At 39.9% G+C, this 18,852-nt stretch overlaps 1 protein-coding gene across 1 annotated transcript in view; it reads left to right on the forward strand.

Moving 5' to 3' along the window:
• The window catches only part of ADIPOR2 (adiponectin receptor 2), a 46,587-nt gene that overhangs the window by 23,725 nt on the left and 4,010 nt on the right, over positions 1 to 18,852 (forward strand). Inside the window, exons 3-7 of the mRNA XM_074584247.1 lie at positions 13,059 to 13,178; positions 14,899 to 15,070; positions 15,741 to 15,927; positions 16,968 to 17,155; positions 18,387 to 18,580. Coding sequence (XP_074440348.1) covers positions 13,059 to 13,178; positions 14,899 to 15,070; positions 15,741 to 15,927; positions 16,968 to 17,155; positions 18,387 to 18,580 — 861 coding nt within the window. The remainder of the gene's footprint in view (positions 1 to 13,058; positions 13,179 to 14,898; positions 15,071 to 15,740; positions 15,928 to 16,967; positions 17,156 to 18,386; positions 18,581 to 18,852) is intronic.

The following is an 18,852-nucleotide window of genomic DNA, read 5'->3' on the forward strand; positions in this document are numbered from 1 at the left end:
GGACCTTGGCTAATTGCTGGTGTTTTAGAGATTAGGACAGAGAAATTTGTTTGCAAGCATTCTGGTTGGAAGAATGGCTGTACTGCATTAGACCAGACATCCACAGTGTGCAATACCCTATCTCAGATAGTAGCCAGAAACAGACTCATAAGGAAGAGCTCAAGGATGAGGAAGCACGTTGTGTTACTCCCCTAGGACACTCTCCCAGCCTTTAGTAATTGGTGGCTGACAGATTTCCTGAGCCAGTGGCAATGGTTTTGAACATTTCGTGCATGAGCCTTTGTAAATTTTAGCAGACATGACACGCTGCAGAAACGTTGTACAGTTTAAGTGTTGTATGCAGGTAATGTCTCCAAGCATTGGACAAAAGTACCTTCTGGTTAGAGAGTTTCAGAACTGCAATTAATGCTTCTCCCAGGACATATACAGATGAGTATCAGCATAGTTAAGTGGAAGAGGTATTCAGCTTAGGCTCACTATTAAATTTAACATGGCTTAATGAGTTTACTGTATCAGCTCAGCTATGGCAACTGTGTGGTTTTAGCCAGCAGCAAAAACATGCTGATGCTACTTAATGTAGCCTGCAATGAAGAAGAGTTGGGCAGTTCCTGTAATTGCATTTGTCACAGATTCTGGGTGTGTGCATGGACCTCTGTCATGGTTCAGCTGACATGAAAACCTGTATCAGGCTGTCTTAACTTGATTAGTTTGAGCTCTTACTGAATTTAGTTTCAAGTGTTCTTGTAATGAAAAGTCCTAGCAAATGCTCACGGCTAGTAAGACAAGCCAATGCGCTCACTGCAGGTTGTACGCTGCTGAAAGTTCTATAGGACATTCTAAGAATCATGGTAACAGGAAATGCCCAGAGTCCTTTTCTTTGCATTATATGAAAGGTTCTAAAGCATGTGTATAAGGTGCAAAGTGTTAGCCAATAGCTGAACTTGCTAAGGTTAGAAAAAAGAAAAATCGAGTTGTACTAACAGATAATTTGAACATATATATGTTTATCTGACAGTGTGTTTGGGATCATCTTTTTTTTTTTTGAAGGCTGTTTTCATTCTTGTCTCTGACTTTCCTGGTTGAATAATGTGTGTTACCTGTTGCCTGAAGATGGAATAGCCCAAAGTAAAAGCCCATAACTGATTATGGCCTGTAATTCTTTCTGTACATTTGCTTAGCTAAACAGAAATTATTTGGATGAGTCAAACTGTTTAATTTTAGAATTTTGGAATTAAAATGGTTAAAGTACTCTCACTCTGTCTTTGGCTTTTTCAGGTATTCTTAGCATGTGTTAGTCCTTTTTAGTTTTTTTTGGTTGCTTTCATCCTTATGACAAAAGTATGTGTTTTGGCTCACTACAATTATTTAGCTTTCTTGTATTTGATGTCTTCACTCTTTCCCAGTCTCTTAAAATGCTGCCACAGAAATTTGTTTTTGCCGTTTGGGCCTTGCTGTTCTGTTTTGAACCGCATCACTTTCTGTGTGGTATATGGCCTCCTGCATTTTTGACTTTTTTCATCCTAGACTTTTATTCCTTTCCTCTGTGACTTCTTGTTTTTTGATATTGTGATTTCCTTAAATTTTTTTCTTCTTAAAAGGTTGAATACTTGATGCTTTGGCTAGAGCATCCCAAAACACTCTGCTGTCAAAAGTACCAATATTAGCTTGCAAAATGGCCTTTATTATGTGACATACTGCCGTGTTCTAAATAATGTGGAAAAAACATTACACTATATATCTTCCTCTGTTTTGTGTAAGCCTCAGCACAGCTGTTACTCAAATGCCAGCTAGGATTCACTTTTTTTGCTCTACAGTACATTCTGGCTATGCGCATCTGCCTCAGTAGAGATGACTTATTAGTGCAAAAGCATGATTTTCCTCTGGTTTTGAAGAAGCTCTTTTTTAGATAGTAGTAATATAAGGTTATTGGTCTTCCATAGTTTGCAGTAGTACTTGGGCACACAAGCATGAGAGCTACGTAGTATCTTGATGGTAGAACCACCATGGTCATTCAAAATGCTTTTAAATGCTTCATATGACAAGCTAATCATATTGGCTTTATCATAGAATCATAGAATGGTTTTGGTTGGAAAGGACCTTAAAGATCATCTAGTTCCAGTCCCCCTGCCATGGGCAGGGACACCTCCCACTAGACCAGGTTGCTCAAAGCCTCATTCAGCCTGGCCTTGAACACTTCCAGGGATGGGGCATCCACAGCCTCCCTGGGCAACCTGTTCCAGTACCTCACCACCCTTACAGTAAAGAATTTCTTTCTGATATCCAGTGTAAATCTCCCCTCCTTCAGTTTGAAAGTGTTACCCCATGTCCTGTCATGACACTCCCTGATAAAGAGTCCCTCCCCATCCTTCCTGTAGGCCCCCTTTAGGTACTAGAAGGCTGCTATAACGTCTTCTCGGGACCTTTTCTTCTCCAGGCTGAACAACCCCAACTCTCTCAGCCTGTCCTCATAGCATAGGTGCTCCAGCTCTCTGGTCATCTTCGTGGCCCTCCGTTGGACCTGTTCCAACAGGTCCATGTCCTTCATGTGCTGAGGGCTCCAGAGCTGGACGCAGTACTCCAGGTGGGGTCTCACCAGAGCAGAGTAGAGAGGCAGAATCATCTCCCTTGACCTGCTGGCAATGCTTCTTTTGATGCAGCCCAGGATGTGGTTGGCTTTCTGGGCTGCAAGTGCGCATTACCTTTCTTGAATATCATAATATAGATGTGATACTTCCCCAAAAATTACTGGGCCTGAGATGAGGTATTAGTGTAAAAATGTGTGTATTTTTATCCTGTGATAATATTGCATTGTATGCGTTTCCTGTTGCCTCCTATTAACCTATCTATATCATTGCAGCTCCTTTATTTATATAAAACCTGCCCCAAACTACTATACAAGATTCCTTTCACTCTGTCTACTTGTATATCCACTTTCTGCTCTACTTGTAGTAGGAGGAAGCAGTCTGAGCTCTTAAGAGGTAGTAGTTGGATTTGTTTAATTATTTTGATCGTCTTTTCTAAGGAGGTGTGTGGAAACATACCATTGTATTGTTCAAAATTATTTTCCATCTCCCTCACAGCTTGCATTGTATACTATCTATTTCTAATTTTGATGGGCCAAAATATTGGTCCTCTTTCGAAATAAAGCATCTTCATGGAAAAAAACTTAAGGCGGTATTAAGAAAACAAATTTAGTCCTAAAAGTTTTTTTTGAGGTCTCTGTCCCTGGCACCAGTAGCCTGTCTGGGTGGTTGCATAGCTGTGAACTTAAAAATTATGTTAAAGATCCTACTTCCTGTAAATTGTGGTGTTCACTGAATACATGTAGCAAAGATTTACTAGCTGTAGTGAGCATTCTTATCCAAAATAATAACAAAGCAACTGCATCCTTCTGTCAGTGCTGTTAATCTACCAGTTTGATAATGATGCCTATAAGAAGATATGGATGATATAAAATCAGTATCCTTTTCCACCTGGACCTCTTAGTCTGTATTTTATCCCATAACTCTGTGTTCTCTCCTATAGTACATATATGTTCATAGATTATCCCTTCTTCGAAGTATCTGTTCCAAAGAATAGATATGCATCTTGTGATCTTGTTTAAACATGCAATTAGTCTAATAGCAGATGAGTGGTGTACCTTCTGTGATGTTTAGAAATAATGACCATTTATCTGAACGTTAAGGATTTGGTGGTGAGAAAAGGATCAGGCAAACTGCAGAAGTCTTTCTTTCAACAGTTTAAACTTTTTTCCTTTCTCTAGTTCACGTGTGCTGTGTTATGTGCTGATAAGGCATTTTTCAGCAGGTGCTTCCCTCCTGTAGCACGCTGGATTGTCTAGCCTTTGGGACATAATCTTTTCTCCTCTCCTGGTGTTTCTCTGTCTCAACTGCCTTTGTAATTCCAGCAGTGATATTTCCTAAAGAAATCTCTCTTATTGTGGCTTTGTTAGCTGACACAATCAAATGCATGGGACTTCTTATAACCTGGTGAATGGGCTCTTTATGCAGCCCTAAAAACCTGTGCTTGACTCTTTCCTTTAATACTTTAACCTGTCAGTGACAGGAGGCAAACAAAAGAACCATATTCTTTGCCTTTATTCCAGTCATCGGGCTTCAGTCTTCCTGAATGGTGATTCCTTTCACGCAGTTGAGCTGCCTTGTGCAGTTGTTCTGTGTGGCACCGAAATGCACCTGTGAAGTGGAGACCTGTTGCTCTGAAGTGTTTGATGACATAGAGTAAAGGTTTGGGAGGAGATACGCGTAGCTCTGAAGTCATCTGAACAGCCAGAAGAAATTTGGGCAAATACTCATCTGGATTGTTTTTCAGGGAGTGTGAGTTTTGACTTCAAGTGGAATTTACTTGATCTCTGGCAAATTTCACGATACCTGCATGTAGCTACAAGAGTCTTTCTAGAGCGTAAATACCAAAGTGACTTGAAGGAGGGAGACAGAAGGATGTAACAGATTTTCATGTACAAAAGAAAAGTTTTAGAATAATTGGAAGATGAGCAAATAACTCGAGGCTTTTAACTTGAATCGTAGAATGTACTCAAAGCCTTTTCTGTTACAGAATTGTTTACACATTATCTACAAAAATAGATACAAAAATAGTTTTGGTATTGACAGAAGGATGCATTTAATTTCTGGAATTCCCAACTTGTCTTTATGGTGCATGCTATCTGAGTGAATCAGATCTAGGTGAAGTCTTGAACAGCAAGCCAAAGGTAGACATTTGACCCTTAAGAATAGTCTTTCTGGAGTTAATATTCATAAATTCTGATTGCCTTAAATTTTTTTTTCTTTATTGATTTACTTGCAAGCTTCTTGCTCAGTTTGAAACCGTTTAGCTTTATTTTCAATCTAGCATTTTACTCCTGGGACTTGGAAAAACTTGGCATCTGCTTCTCTATTTGCCTTTTTCCTGCATTGCGTTCAGGTTTTGTTGGTAGAGGTTGTCTTCTGAGGGGGTATGGGAGAGGCCTGGCATAACAATTTGAGGGCCCACTAAAACACATTCGCTTTGGTTTTAAAGCAGATTATGTTCAAAACTTGTTGTTCTGTAGACTTTTTATCACCTCTTCCTTTCATCCATTTTTGCAGCTCTTGGGAAGGAATGTTATTTCTATGAAAGCATGTGAATTGGCATTTTGCCTCAGATCAAAAGATCTTAACATCTGAATTTTTCCTTCACTTGTTCTAAGCACTGGAAGTAATGCGTATTTTACTCAGACTGCTAGCTAGTCACTGAACTAAGTGCTTAAATCTAGTACCTTTCCTTACAAATATGCCTCTTTTTTGTGCAGTAAAGCATTTTTGGATGCACAGAGCGGAATATCTCCAAGTATTTGCACTTAAACAGTATGAAGATGTGATACATCTATGGAGATTTGTTTCCAGGCTCCACAGGCTTGAGTTGGTCAGATGCTAATGCATCCTTCACTGACAGTTGATGTGCCTGGCTTATTAAAAGGCTTTTAGATCTTGAATGTCTGCAGAAAAGACAAACTGGTGACCTAGTCAACCATGAGTAGACAATATTCTGCCCAGAAGGCTGCTAACTGTGGGAGATGGCCACGTCTCCGTCTGTGCTCTCTCTCAGAAAACTCTCATGTGAATCAACAAGAAAGTTGTAATAGTTTATGGCTTGTTGAGTTGCAGCTGGGTTCAACTGTCTCCTATGAGTCTGGCCAGTCTTAGATCTTAGAGAGGGGAAAGGTTGGTGCTCTGCTGCGCTTGCTGCCTGCCAGCTGGTTTTGTAACCATGGCTTGCTGTGCTGTGTGTTGAAACTAGGAGAGGGAGGGAGTGGTTTTGTTTATAATTCACTGGCACAACTGTTTTCCTGGGCAAGGGTTAGATTCCACAGTTTTTGCCTTTGTTCTCTTGGAGATCATATCTGGCTGATTTGGGCAGCGATGGGGGACCTGACGGCCTTTCACAGCGATACAAGGGAAAATGGTGTTGTATTGGTGGGTTAACTTGCATCTTCCTCCAACTATTTTAGATTGATTGACTCTGCTCTTCTGTGAAGTTCAGCAGTATGCTTTCAGTCTCTCTTTGTTTATTTTTTTTTTAACAGAGCATTTTTTTTCCATAAGCCCAGCATGCTTGTTTTCCTTTTCTGCTGTCAGGATTAACAGTGACAGAGGAGCAGAAAATGGCACATGAGAATCTTCTGTAGTAGATGCAATTTCTACAGGTTTTTCTCTAAAGTGTACTGATTAGCACATGTGGGCAGTGAGGTCTTTGGCCCTTGTCAAATACTGGGCATTGACAGAAAATCAGTAGTTGCAACTGCTTGGAGATCCAACAAACCCTTTTCATCTGAAGATATTTAATGAGGGAGCTAGTTCTAATAAGGGTGTATTAGCAAGGTTGCTGAAGCCAAAACGTGGCTTTGTCCTAGGACTATTTGCTAAATGTTAGTGCTTGTTTTTAATGAGTGCCAGCAAGCAGTCACCCATGACCAGTTGTATAAAACTGTTTCCAAGTGCTATATTAAATGGAGTGTAGCTTTTATAAGAAGGTGACCTACAAAGGAAAAATACTAAACTCCAGGAACCTTCAAGCACTTAACATTTTGACCAATAGGCTGAAAGGGGCTTTGGCACAGCACTAAGGAAAGACTTTTTTTGGTCCCGTGACAGCAAAAACAGCTATGCGCACCCTGCTTAGAGGGCGAATGTAGTTAGCCTTTTGGAAACTGCGGTGTCTATGTTTACAAACCTGTCAGATTAAGAGAGAATGTAAACTCTAAATGACAAAGCGGTTATTTTAAAAGAACTTGGTATGTGCAGAAGTTAGAGGAAGTCAGGGAAAGTTTTAAGGTGCTGTGCTTTTCCACTTAATTACTTATAATCCAAAGAACATAAGCTGATGAAATTCTGAAAAATGGGCAACAGGCTTTTAGGAGAAATGGCATGGCACCACCTATTGCTGCTTTCCCCTTACGAAAGACAGGTTGATAAAAGGTCATTTGACAGAAGGGGCACAGAGGAGTTGCTGAAAGAAGCAATCTGTCTAGCAGAAAAGGATGTTATAGGACTGTGATTAGAAAAATAGCATTTTTATATTATAGCCTTGAACATATCTTGGCCATTATGCTGAATGCGCTCGAGTTACTGAATCTGGCATGCTTCCCCAAGAAACATTAAATGACTTGAATGTCATGTTAAACACTATTAATCATTCATCTGATGAGATCAAGATAAACTAGAGCAAAAACTCCAAGTCATGTCTAGACTTTGTGACTTCAGTTTAATATGGGGGATAACAGTGACATTGTAAATGCAGCAACATATGTTTTCTAAGTTGCATTTTAAGAAGAGAATTGTGTATAAGTACAGAGTCATAGTTAATCAAGACATTTGCCTTTTCCTGAACTATCTTGCTTGTGTTGCAATGATGTGTTTGTACCGAGGCAGAATTCTGTCAGGACACAGATCAAGAAGAGAGTGGGGGAGCATCTGTGAGCAGCTGAAGGAAGCAACAGGAACATTATAACAGATTCAGACTGCATCAGGCTTTGGATATTCCTGTGATGGTAGCTTTAGGGCACTGGTGACATCTTGATGGTGAATTGGCATCGCGAACATTTGAGCTTTGAGACATGGGACTTCATTAACTCAAGATGTTAATACTACATAGGTATGTGCGCAGTCAGTTAGGCTCCAAGTAACTGAGTGATGACTCTGTCTGTAAAGGAACCCTAACACAGAAGAGTTTGCCCCTTTCTGGGCTTTAGGAGACTTATGTTGCGGTTACTAGTGTTACTGGTTAACATGTATACTTCTGGTTCTGCATCAAACACCATACATGCAAGCAATGAAAACTGTCAAATTTCTGGAACCGCGATCCTGAAAGCTGCTGGAAGGTTTGAGAATACAGCAACCTATTGAAGTGATCATTCATTTAACTTTCCTTAATCCATACGTAGCTAGGTTCTTAGGCTCCTTTCTAACTGATAACCACTACGAAGAGGGGAACTGGAGATCATTTGGCATCCAGCTGATACGTGTCAAAAAGAAACTTAGCCTTGAACATGATCCACAGAAAGTATTCTGTAGAGGATTTCAGCAACATGGGAGCTGGTATTCCCTTTATTTCTGTTTTAGTAGCTTGAGTTCCTTAAATCCCTTGGTTATCTGGAACAACTTTATTCTCTAATAGGAAGCTCACCTAGCAAAACTGTGAGTAATTTCTGCCAAATTAGTATTGGATCAGCTGGTCAACCCAAGGATCAGAGGGGTGCCAGAAGCAGCGTAAAGGAAGATGGGAGTGAGGGAGAAAAGGACCACTTTTGACAGAGTAAGCTTCTTTGGTGGTTTCTTTTAAGTCTGACTTAGGCTTCGGTTTGCACACTCTAATGAACATTGATTGACATTCATGATGACATGAAGATTGATGACATTTTCTAGTAAAATTGCAGTCTGAAATGATGAACAGGAGCTTGCTTGTCACCCGTGCAAGTAGTAGTCATGTGCAAACTCTCCAACTTTCTAGAAATCTTTAAACTGACCTCAAGAAACTATAGACCTCAAGAAACTACACTTTTACTGCTTGAAGTCCAGAGAGCACAACTTTCTGAAAAGTGAGAAAAGGGTTTCTGGAATCTTTTTCTACCATTGTGACTCTACTTCTGACAGGCTTTTCTATAGTAAGGGCATTAATAAACAATATGTCTGTTAACAGACTTGAGGACGATATTATAAAACCTGTTAATCTATGTGAGAAGGATAAGCTGTTGTAGTAGACAAGAGCAGTATATTGCATTTACTAGAGCAGGTTTTATTGCGGTTTTGTCTGTAACAGGGTCTTTGGCTATGTGATCTGACTCTCTTGTATCTTATTCAGGCAATAAATTCCTGTACTAAATGTAAACTTGCTTTTACGAACTTTTGTGCCATTGCTATAAAAGAGTGAGGTTTTAATGTTAAAATAAACTAATTTAATGATGGGCACTGTGCAATTGGGCTCTTAAAGGTTCAGAGCAAGAAACCTAAGTTTTGATTTTGGCATTGAACCTTTTCCATTCCTACCAAAGCATACTCTGAAATTTTTGTTTAGAAGATATGTCCCTGGAAGTGTGTTGCCTGGAACTCTACGAAGTGATGTAATAAAGTCTGGTTTCTACCTCTTTCACTTACCTTCCTGTTTATCACTGTTATCACAAAATAATCTAGGAAACCTTCCAAAATAAAGAGAATATCGATAAACCTGTAAAACTATTTTCTTCTGGCCATTGTCACTTGTCCTTCAGGTTTAGGTTATTCTCTGGTACCGTTATTCAACTCAGGATGCATTTATACTTTTGTTGTATAATTTGCATCTCATTACATAGATGTACTGTGCTTATTGTTAGCTTTAACACTATGAATTTGCAAAGGGGGTAGGATTAAAATTGGAAGGATTGTTTTGCATTTCCATAGAGATAAGTGTCCAGACCCTCTAGAGTGTAAGTATGCAGAAGCCATGATTTCTGATTTGTATGAAACTGGTTCTAAGCATTGCTGCATATGTGCAGCAGAAGAATGACAGCCAATGATTGCAACGTTTGCTTGTGAATGAGGATTTTAATTTCAAGATACTCACAGAATTCTTTAGTCAAAATTTGAGACTACTTTTAAAAGAAATCAAGTAAATTAGATGACGTAAAAGAACATCTGAAACATAAGAAGAGTGAAAACATTTTTGACCAATGATCTAGAAAGTACAAAGGCAAAATCTATTCCGGAAGAAGATAGTTGGTTTAGGATATACCATACCGCATTAAATGTGGGAGTATTGAGTTTTGTTCTGGACTCTCATTTCTTGCATGGTCTTAAGCAAGTGGGATTATTTACCTAATGTGTTTCCCACTTTCAAATGTGATTCTGTGGGCAGAATTTAGAAATAGTTGAAAACAGGTCCTACAGCATATGGTTGCTTATGTTGTTATATTCTAGAAGTATTCTTGAATTTCTGATACGATCAGCCGAAGAAGAGAGAATGTGGGTATCCTAAAATACAAAGGAACTTATCACAGTGGAAACTTTACAACAATATTCCTTCTGAACAGAAAAAGCAGTATTTTTTTCCCTTCAGTCATTGCCTGAAGAATTGAAGGTCAATAGACTCCTTCAGATTTCCAAATGAAAACGGGTGTTGGTGTTGCACTCCAACTACAGATTTCCAGCTTCCAAGAAGCACAGTTTACTGTTCTTTCTAATGGGACATTATGGGAAGGAGTTGAGAGGACGGATGTTCCAGAACAGACCTCATTTTGCCTCTCTAGCAAGAAAAGGACTAAGAAGCTGAGCTTCAATTTTTTTCCTTGAATGCTAATTTTGCAGTTTAAGGGCAGGAAGGAGATAGTAAAATCAATTCCATTTTCTGGCAATAATCTGGACTGTATGAATTTTTTCTATCACTAAAAGCAGCTCAGTAATGATTTGTTTGTAGGCACATTGCCAAAATGCAAAGAGTTTGGACTAGTTCATAAATAGCTGTGCTCTTTGAGCTTTACAGTCTGTTCAAATTTAAACCTTCCTATCGTCCTAGAAATGGGAGTATGTGGAAATGGGGGAAATGAACATTTTTCTGTCTTTGAGTCACTGGGCAGAAGGCAATGAATACAGGCTTTGATTCCATAAGGGACCTTTTTTCCTTCAGTCCACCAAGTTTTGTAAATTGAGGATTGCTAACTTGTTCACCCTGTTCTAGCTGGTCATTGTGTGGTGCTGGGGGAGGGAATTCTAGGCTAGCTAAAAGGCATAGCCGTGCTTCTTGCAAGTACACTGGAATTTAAACACTGGCCTTGCTTTTCTGTAAGGTGTGTTCTTGGAAACTGAAGATGTCTTTGATTTGTGAGATTGTGCAGACTGTCATGAGCGTCTTATACAGACCCCCCATGGCAGGGGACTTGGACTAGATGATCTTTAAAGGTCCCTTCCAACCCAAATCATTTTATGTTTCTATAACCTTGAGTTAATTATTTATAATATCGAAAACTAAGAATCCTAACCAGAGACATCCATTAGTAGAAAAAGCCAGTAGAATTGACAGTGTGGGAAATAAAGTCAGTGAATGTTGTTGAGTCAGAAACCAAACTTGTTTTTTATTAATATACTTTCTGGTCCAAGAGGACAAGTGCCTATTTTAGAAGGATATTAAACCCATTTACATCTCAATGTTGCCTGATGCCTTTCTCAATAGAATTAATGGGGTAACTTAGGCAGTGAGAGTGGATTTAATACTGTCTTGTACTGTTCTAGGATCTGTCTAGAGCTGATCAGTATTTATATTGTTCATCTGCTATAAAATATAAAATTGTTGCCCAGACTTGCTCAGACGGGGTGTTGACTGGAATGATAAATGAAGGTGAGTAGGCAGTGCAAGGGACCCAGATTCCATACAAAAATCCATTTGGTCAATTAAGTTGTCCTAGTGTGGACAAATCTGAGGTAGTACAGAGCATACAAAGGATGTATACTATGTATTACATAGCAGAGATCTGCATTCTGGATAAGCAGAATAAAGTCACGAACACAATGGGGTGGACCTCTTAGAAAGATGAAGCTTCAGTGGCTACTGCAAGCCTCGGGTACAAAAGCAAGTGTTAGCATGTCATTTCTCTCAAAACCCAAAAATACTGAAGAGTCTAAATAGCTCACTGTAGGTTGGAAGAAGTCTCCTTTTATTTATTAAAAGATAAAAGTTTTAAGCACCTTGTTTTGTTAACTTGTTGACAGAAATAGTTAGTACGGCCTTACTCGAAGGAGAGAGCTGTAACATAGGAAAAATGTGCAGCCGGATCTGATCTCGGACTCAAAGTTCAGGGTAGTAACCTGAACATTACTGATAATAATTCATAGATAAATTATGTGAATTTATATACTAGATTCTCAGTCACTTTGGATGGCTTTATTGATAAGTAATCTTGATTTTTAAAGTTGTTAACCTTGATAGGGGAATAGGAGAGAGGAAAAAGTGTTGTAGCTTGTAATATGGAGGAGGCCAGTCTCCATGCAGATTGTGGGGCTTTCTTGGCTTGGTCACGAGGTGCGTGGCAGCTTTCTGCGTCAAGCCTGAAGGGTACAAAAGGCTCATTCTCTCTTTTCTAGCTTTCTCAAGCTTGTTTACCTTGGAAGCTGAAGCGTTGAGTGGAGTCTCTGATGGGCCATCAGCATTGTAGTAAGCAAACAGGAATGTAGAACCTTTGTGGCCCCCCTGCTTTTTTCCTAAATGGAAAGCTAGGGTGTATCATAATATGTAGATGATGTGATAAGTCAACATAGGGTAGAAAACTACCAAATCTTGTTCCTATAAAGTTATTAGTGATGTGTACCAGCTGAATATCCTGGCTTTTTTTGGTTTTGCTTTCATAATTCTCTTGGTACACCTTGGGGATATGGATGTTTCTCTTTATTTGAATTTTGCTTAAAACTCTGATGTCTGTTATTGCTTTTGATTGATAACTTGCCTTTGTCTAACTGGCAAAAGTTTCATACTAGTTTCTGAAATATCTTGGAAGTCAAACAAATGACTAAATGTCTGTTACTGGATTATGAGCTGAACAGAAGCGTCAGTTAAACAGAATAGATCTTCAGATTTGAACTAAAAATTGAGGTGAAGCATTTATAACAAGATAAATGGATTCCTCTCCTTGGCTTGCTTTTTATTATCCTAAAATGCCAGATATGTTACAGAGGCATTAAGGCAGGCATAGTGACATTGAAACATAAAATAGGGAGTAATCCTTCCCTAGCGGTGGGTAGGCTGCAAGCCTCAGACTCCATATCTGGGCTTTAATGAAGCGTAACTTATAGAAGAACGCTGTTTTCTTCCAAACCTGGTGAAAACATGTGCAAAATGGATTAAAAATGAGTTGTTCTTAGATACCTAAGAATGTAAAATTCTTTTTGCTGTTTTTTTTAATTCCTTCCTCAGAGCTGTACAAGGAAAGACGACTTCTTTATTTGCCAAGACCTCGAATCATAGTTTTGTATGGAAAACAATGTCACCTTTCTTTGTTCATCTTTCTACAAAGCATTTACTCTATTTTTTTTTTTCCCCCACAGTGTTCTGAAGATTATAAACACAATGATGAGTCACATCAAGAAGATGAAGGGTTTATGGGTATGTCACCTCTTCTACAAGCCCACCATGCTATGGAGAGAATGGAAGAATTTGTGTGTAAGGTAAGGGTGTGTGGAAACTGCTGAAGTAGTTTCCTTTTTTAGGAAGCTCCAGCGGGCAACAGACTATACCTGCAGCAACTGCACTACTAATGTGAGGGAGAGCAGGTACATGCAATCCTTGAATGGGCATCATTTGTTGTAACTAGTAATGCTACAGCTTCTCAGGATCTTATTCTGTCATAAATTAATAAATTGTAAAGCATGGAACAATAGGGATTACAAATGAGACTCTAAAGCTGGCCATGCAACTGAGGAGTCTCTCTTGAGAAACACCTGTGAGTCCAAGGTGGAAGAAGAGCCTTCTGGTTCAAGGGAATTTAATTTACAAGGTCATCTTTTTCCAGGTGTCTTCAGACTTGCAAATATTTTGCTTTTCCAGCACCATTTGCATCTATTGTAGAATAAGCTTTGTCCCTTACTTGAAAAGAAAACAAGTCTGTGTTTAAACTGTATCTAAGTAAATCCATTGTAGATTTTCTGACTTCTGACCTTGGCTCAATTTTTGCTACTTCTTAGAGCCGTGAGGCTCTGGCCCTCCTAACTTGGTGAAAGAAGTGCTGCCCCTTTATATGCTAGTTCCTTCTGGTTTTATGAACTATTCTTTGATGTTTTTACAGAGGGACCGTAGTTACTTGGTCATCTTTTGTGGGTGGTTTTGTTGCTTGTTTTGTTTGGTTTTTGTTTTGTTTTTTTTACTATGCATCTTTCCCCCTCTTTTTAGATGGCCTTTAGGTGGACTGTGTAAAATGAATTCTCTCCTGCAGTTCCTACCTCAATTCAAATTTCTAGTTCACAAAGTAAACTAGTTATTTTCTTGTTTAATGTATTTAAGAACCCAGTCTTTAACTGGGTTGGTTATTCTGATTAGTTTTACTTCCATAAAGGAGTGTGGAGAATTGACTTAAAAACTCTGAATTCTTGTTGTTGAAACTGAAATAAGAATGTAGCTTTTTAAACTTAGTGTTTCAGGATTCTTCAGGCTCGCTCCTGTATTACTAGCCAGACGACAAATCCAAGGAACACTGCAGAAACAACCCCGGTACATAAAGCAATTCCCTGACACCCCTCTGCTTGGCAGTGCTGCTTCTGATGCCGAACTGAAGACTACATGTATCTTGTGTTACTGAAGCAGTGTTTAAGAACACCTGTGCACACTTCTTTTCATTTGGAACCAGCTGCAAGAATAAATGTGTGCACATAACAGCCTCTCTCCCTTTAAAGAAGAAATCTGTGATGGAATTGAGAGTCATGGATCTGTTGCCCTTAACTGATATGTCAGTGTTTGTTTTGGGAGTGCAGGAGCAATTTTTTTTTTCCAGCCTGGATAAGGGATTGGACACTTCTTACTGGACTCTTGCTACTTCATGCCTTCTAGACCATATTAGTGCTGATGGGTAGCCTTTCTGCTAGACTGCCCCAAATACTAGCAGATAGATTGGCATGTGGTTAGAAGAGCAGGCTCTTACTTATTTATTTCTTGGAGACAACTAGGTGTAGGCTTCTTCAGTTAAATGGAAAGGATGATATGTGAAAATAACAGGGAACAGTGACTTAAGGATTATATTTCAAGTGTTAAGCCTTTTCCCCAGAGATGCCCCATCAGCCCTTTTCTGTTTACTGTACTCATAGATTAACACTTCCATTAATATGGGCTTTCTGACTTGCCATACATCAGTGGAACTCAATTCCCTGCATTTAACTAAAATCTTCTAACTTCTAGGTATGGGAGGGACGATGGAGAGTCATTCCCCATGATGTTCTGCCTGACTGGCTGAAGGACAACGACTACCTGTTGCACGGACACAGACCACCCATGCCTTCCTTCCGGGCTTGTTTCAAGAGTATCTTCAGAATACATACAGAGACTGGTAACATCTGGACACATCTTCTAGGTATTTTTCAGCTTGCTCTAATGCTAACTGGCTTCATTTTTCTCTTTGAGAGCAAGACCAAAAGGGGTGCGGGGTGGTCAGCATTATTCCATTAGTAACCTATTAAATTAATGGGTTGGTACCCCTCTCTTAATTTTTATCCCACTGGGCTCAGATGGGACTTCCTTAATTATGGCATTCAATACAAACGAATGAATTAAAAATTCCCTGATCGTTAATAAATACCAGTAGATATTATTTTTTCCCAAGTGTGTAAATGTTAATTGAGATCACATTTCTTGCCACAGGAACACACTTAAGTTGCAGCTTGTAAGAGTGGTTTTCAATTTGCAAGGAGCCTTGAAGGGAAAGGGTTTCTTTGAACTATGCCCTTCTCTCTTTACATTTTGCAATGCATTTTTTAATTGTTCTAGAATGTCCAACTTGTTGTCAGGCATGCTGCAAAACAAGTAAAAAATAGAGAGTCCATGCAAGTCTGTATTGCATCAGTCTGAGACAACTGTGGTTGGAATGCATAACTGAAGTAGGGCAATACACTACTCTGCATGTATACTGCTGATTGTCACATAGTTCCTATGTCTAGTGCTCCTGTATGTTAAAGTCATGGTTTTAGAAATAAAAGCTTTCAGTATGCATGAACTTGACATCTTCCTGCCTTACTGTTTTTCAGGATGCGTGTTCTTCCTTTGTCTGGGAATCTTCTACATGTTCCGGCCAAACATGTCCTTTGTAGCACCAGTGCAGGAGAAAGTGGTTGTTGGATTGTTCTTCTTGGGAGCTATACTCTGCCTCTCCTTCTCATGGCTCTTCCACACAGTTTATTGCCACTCAGAAGGTGTTTCCCGGCTCTTCTCCAAGTAAGTGCCTAGAGGACAGAGTAGGCCAAATAGGAAACAGGTGGGAAAACAGGGTTGGGATTTATTATGCCTGGAGCCCCAGTGTAGGAGTTGTTCGTTGCATGGCTGTGTGTACTTTAGAGCAGAGTTGAGCAGAGATTCAATGCAGCTTCTTCTAATTATTGTTTGTTTCAGCATGAGTTTTTGTGCTATTGATTTAGTTGTAAAACTCCTCCGTTTTCTGCTCTTTGGCAGGCGTGTGCATGCATCTTGCTGCTTTAAGTAATACACCTAGAGCTTAGATGCAGGACTTTGAATTTTTAATGGAACTGTCACTGCTTTTCATTTCAACTATTCTGAGTAGCTTTGAATCCTAAATTTATGTAAGACAGCTCTATGTTGTATATCAAGATGTCTCGGTCTTTTGGTTTTACTACGTGTTCTTTTTCGACTGGTTGCTAAATCTCTCGTATTTCCTAAGATTACTCAATCTAGGATAGTGTAATCTGCAAGACCGCCTCTAAAGTAACCCAGCAATTAAAATCCCCTACTGAAAAACTAACTCAGAGTTTGGTAAAAAGCAGTGATTAGGAATTTCTTTTCTTCACTGGTGCATAGGAAAACAGCGTGGTTGAAAAGTTGCGACGTTATTCCTCGGTGGTCACTTGAGATGATGCCTGACTAACTCACGCTTGTCAGATACTAAAGTGTTTGTGTTGGATGTGCTCTCACAACATACTGCGTGCCCTTTTTGTGTTCAGAGGACTCTTGTGCTGCTTTTTTCCTTATCTGAAACTTAAATCTGAGTTTCCTTCAAAAAGCTTTGGTCTAAAGGCTGCTGTATGTATTGCTGATGGCTGGCCTTACTAGCTGGCTATCAAGGTAATCCAGTGGGAGGGCATTGGTGGAAGAGTTGCTGTCAGGAAGTAAGTTGCAATGGTGAGAATAACTTCATTTTGCAGTGAGAAGTAGACAGTTGGTCTACTAAAGAAGAGAGTGTTGGTATGAGGACTTCCAGAGGTTCACATTTCTTAACAAACTGATTTTTTGTTTCCTTCTAGGCTGGACTATTCTGGCATTGCACTTCTCATAATGGGCAGCTTTGTACCATGGCTGTACTACTCCTTCTATTGCAACCCTCAGCCTTGCTTCATCTACTTGATTGTGATTTGTGTCCTGGGCATCGCAGCCATAATTGTCTCACAATGGGACATGTTTGCAACCCCTGAATATCGGGGCGTAAGGGCAGGTAAGACCTGAAGTTAATTGTTCTGCGTCTTGACTGCCTTTCCTTCTTCCTACTTGCCGCTTGGAAAAAATGTCTCGGGAAGACTTAAGAGAGCTTAATTTTATAGAGAGCTAATATTCTTGGACTGGGAGCTTGGTGGGTTTTCCTTCAGCAGTGATCACAGCCAACTGGATGCACAGATAAGGGCTGACGCAAGCCCTGGAAGTGCATTCCTGAAATGGACAGTAACACATGCAGTAGGAAAGGTGGTGCATAGTGTTTCTAGCTACATCTAGCAACTTTGCTCGTTCAAAAAATGACTGCTTGGTGTGTGTATGTGTATACTCCTTCTACTGTTTGTCTTGTTTTTGTAATACTAGGCTCAGACACTAGCAAATCATTGAATGATGGAATTAATTTGAATGATTTGCCTAGATAAAATGGGTATTTGAGACAAAGAGTCTAGTTTTTCTCTTCGTGTGACGAAAAGAACAAAAACAGATTTGGTTTCACGTTCTGAGGTAGGAAGAAAGAAAAAGCTTTAGGGGACAGCTATGGAATCTGAACACAGCTGGGCTGAATAGTAATATTTCTTGTTACTTAACCTGTGTATGCCGTCTACAGTAAATTGAGATTTCCTGGACAACATATATGTGTACCTTCAGAGAGTTCAGCCTTCCAAATTGAAAATCTGGATGGGACATGATTTTTTCCCCCACACACGCACACTTTTTTACAAGATTTCTGTACTTGCTGCTAAAACTCTAAATAAATAAGCCATGTTCTCATATATGCCAGATAAGATGAGCCTCAGATGCTACTTTTCTGTTTCCTAGGACTACTTGTATAGCATGTGATAAATAATCTCTTTGTTGTCTCTCCTTGTTGTCTTGGCTCTTGAGAGATTATGGTAAAGTGAGACATAGTTCATGTAGTCTCAGTGCCCTCTACAGTCCAAGATGCGTAACTGGCTTAATGTACATTGAAGCTGGCAGACACACATTAAATTAAATATTTTGGTATCTGCTGGAACATATAACGAAGTAGCTTCTAGTATATGAAGGAAGTCTGTGCATTCTTTAGCTTCCTCTCCAGTAAAGCTCTTCTGGGGACCTCCAGCTTTGAGAGTTGCCACCTTTCTGCTGCTTTGGCAAATACTGAGTTTTCCCTCTGTAGCGTTTGTGTTTTCATTGTCTCCCTTTACCGCCACTGTGTTCAAGTCTGACTCTCCCACATTTTCTTTACCTCCCAGGAGTATTTCTAGGTCTGGGTCTTAGTGGGGTTATTCCCACCCTGCACTTTGTCATCTCTGAGGGGCTCCTGAAAGCAGCCACAATGGGGCAGATAGGCTGGCTGGCACTCATGGCATGCCTGTACATCACTGGTGCTGCACTATATGCTGCCCGCATCCCGGAGAGATTCTTCCCTGGCAAGTGTGACATCTGGGTGAGTCTACAGAATGACTGGATGAGGAGACCAAAGTGAAAGCTGGTTCCCCTTGAGGCTGGAGGATGTTGTGTCAGTGTTTTCTTATTGCAAGTATCAAACTGCCGCACCAGAAGCGTAGGTCTAAGGGGCCAAACAGCTGTGGGCTCTCTGAGCCTGCCTTACCTGGTGCCTCTCTTGCTGAGTTATCGCAAGGTAACTGCTGGTGTGCAAATTCACCTCAGCACGTGTACTAGGTAGCTCTAATAGATAGGTTTGTGAACCTTTGCGTG

The sequence above is a fragment of the Larus michahellis genome, chromosome 1 (genome assembly GCF_964199755.1).
Source record: "Larus michahellis chromosome 1, bLarMic1.1, whole genome shotgun sequence".
NCBI classification, from domain to species: domain Eukaryota; kingdom Metazoa; phylum Chordata; class Aves; order Charadriiformes; family Laridae; genus Larus; species Larus michahellis.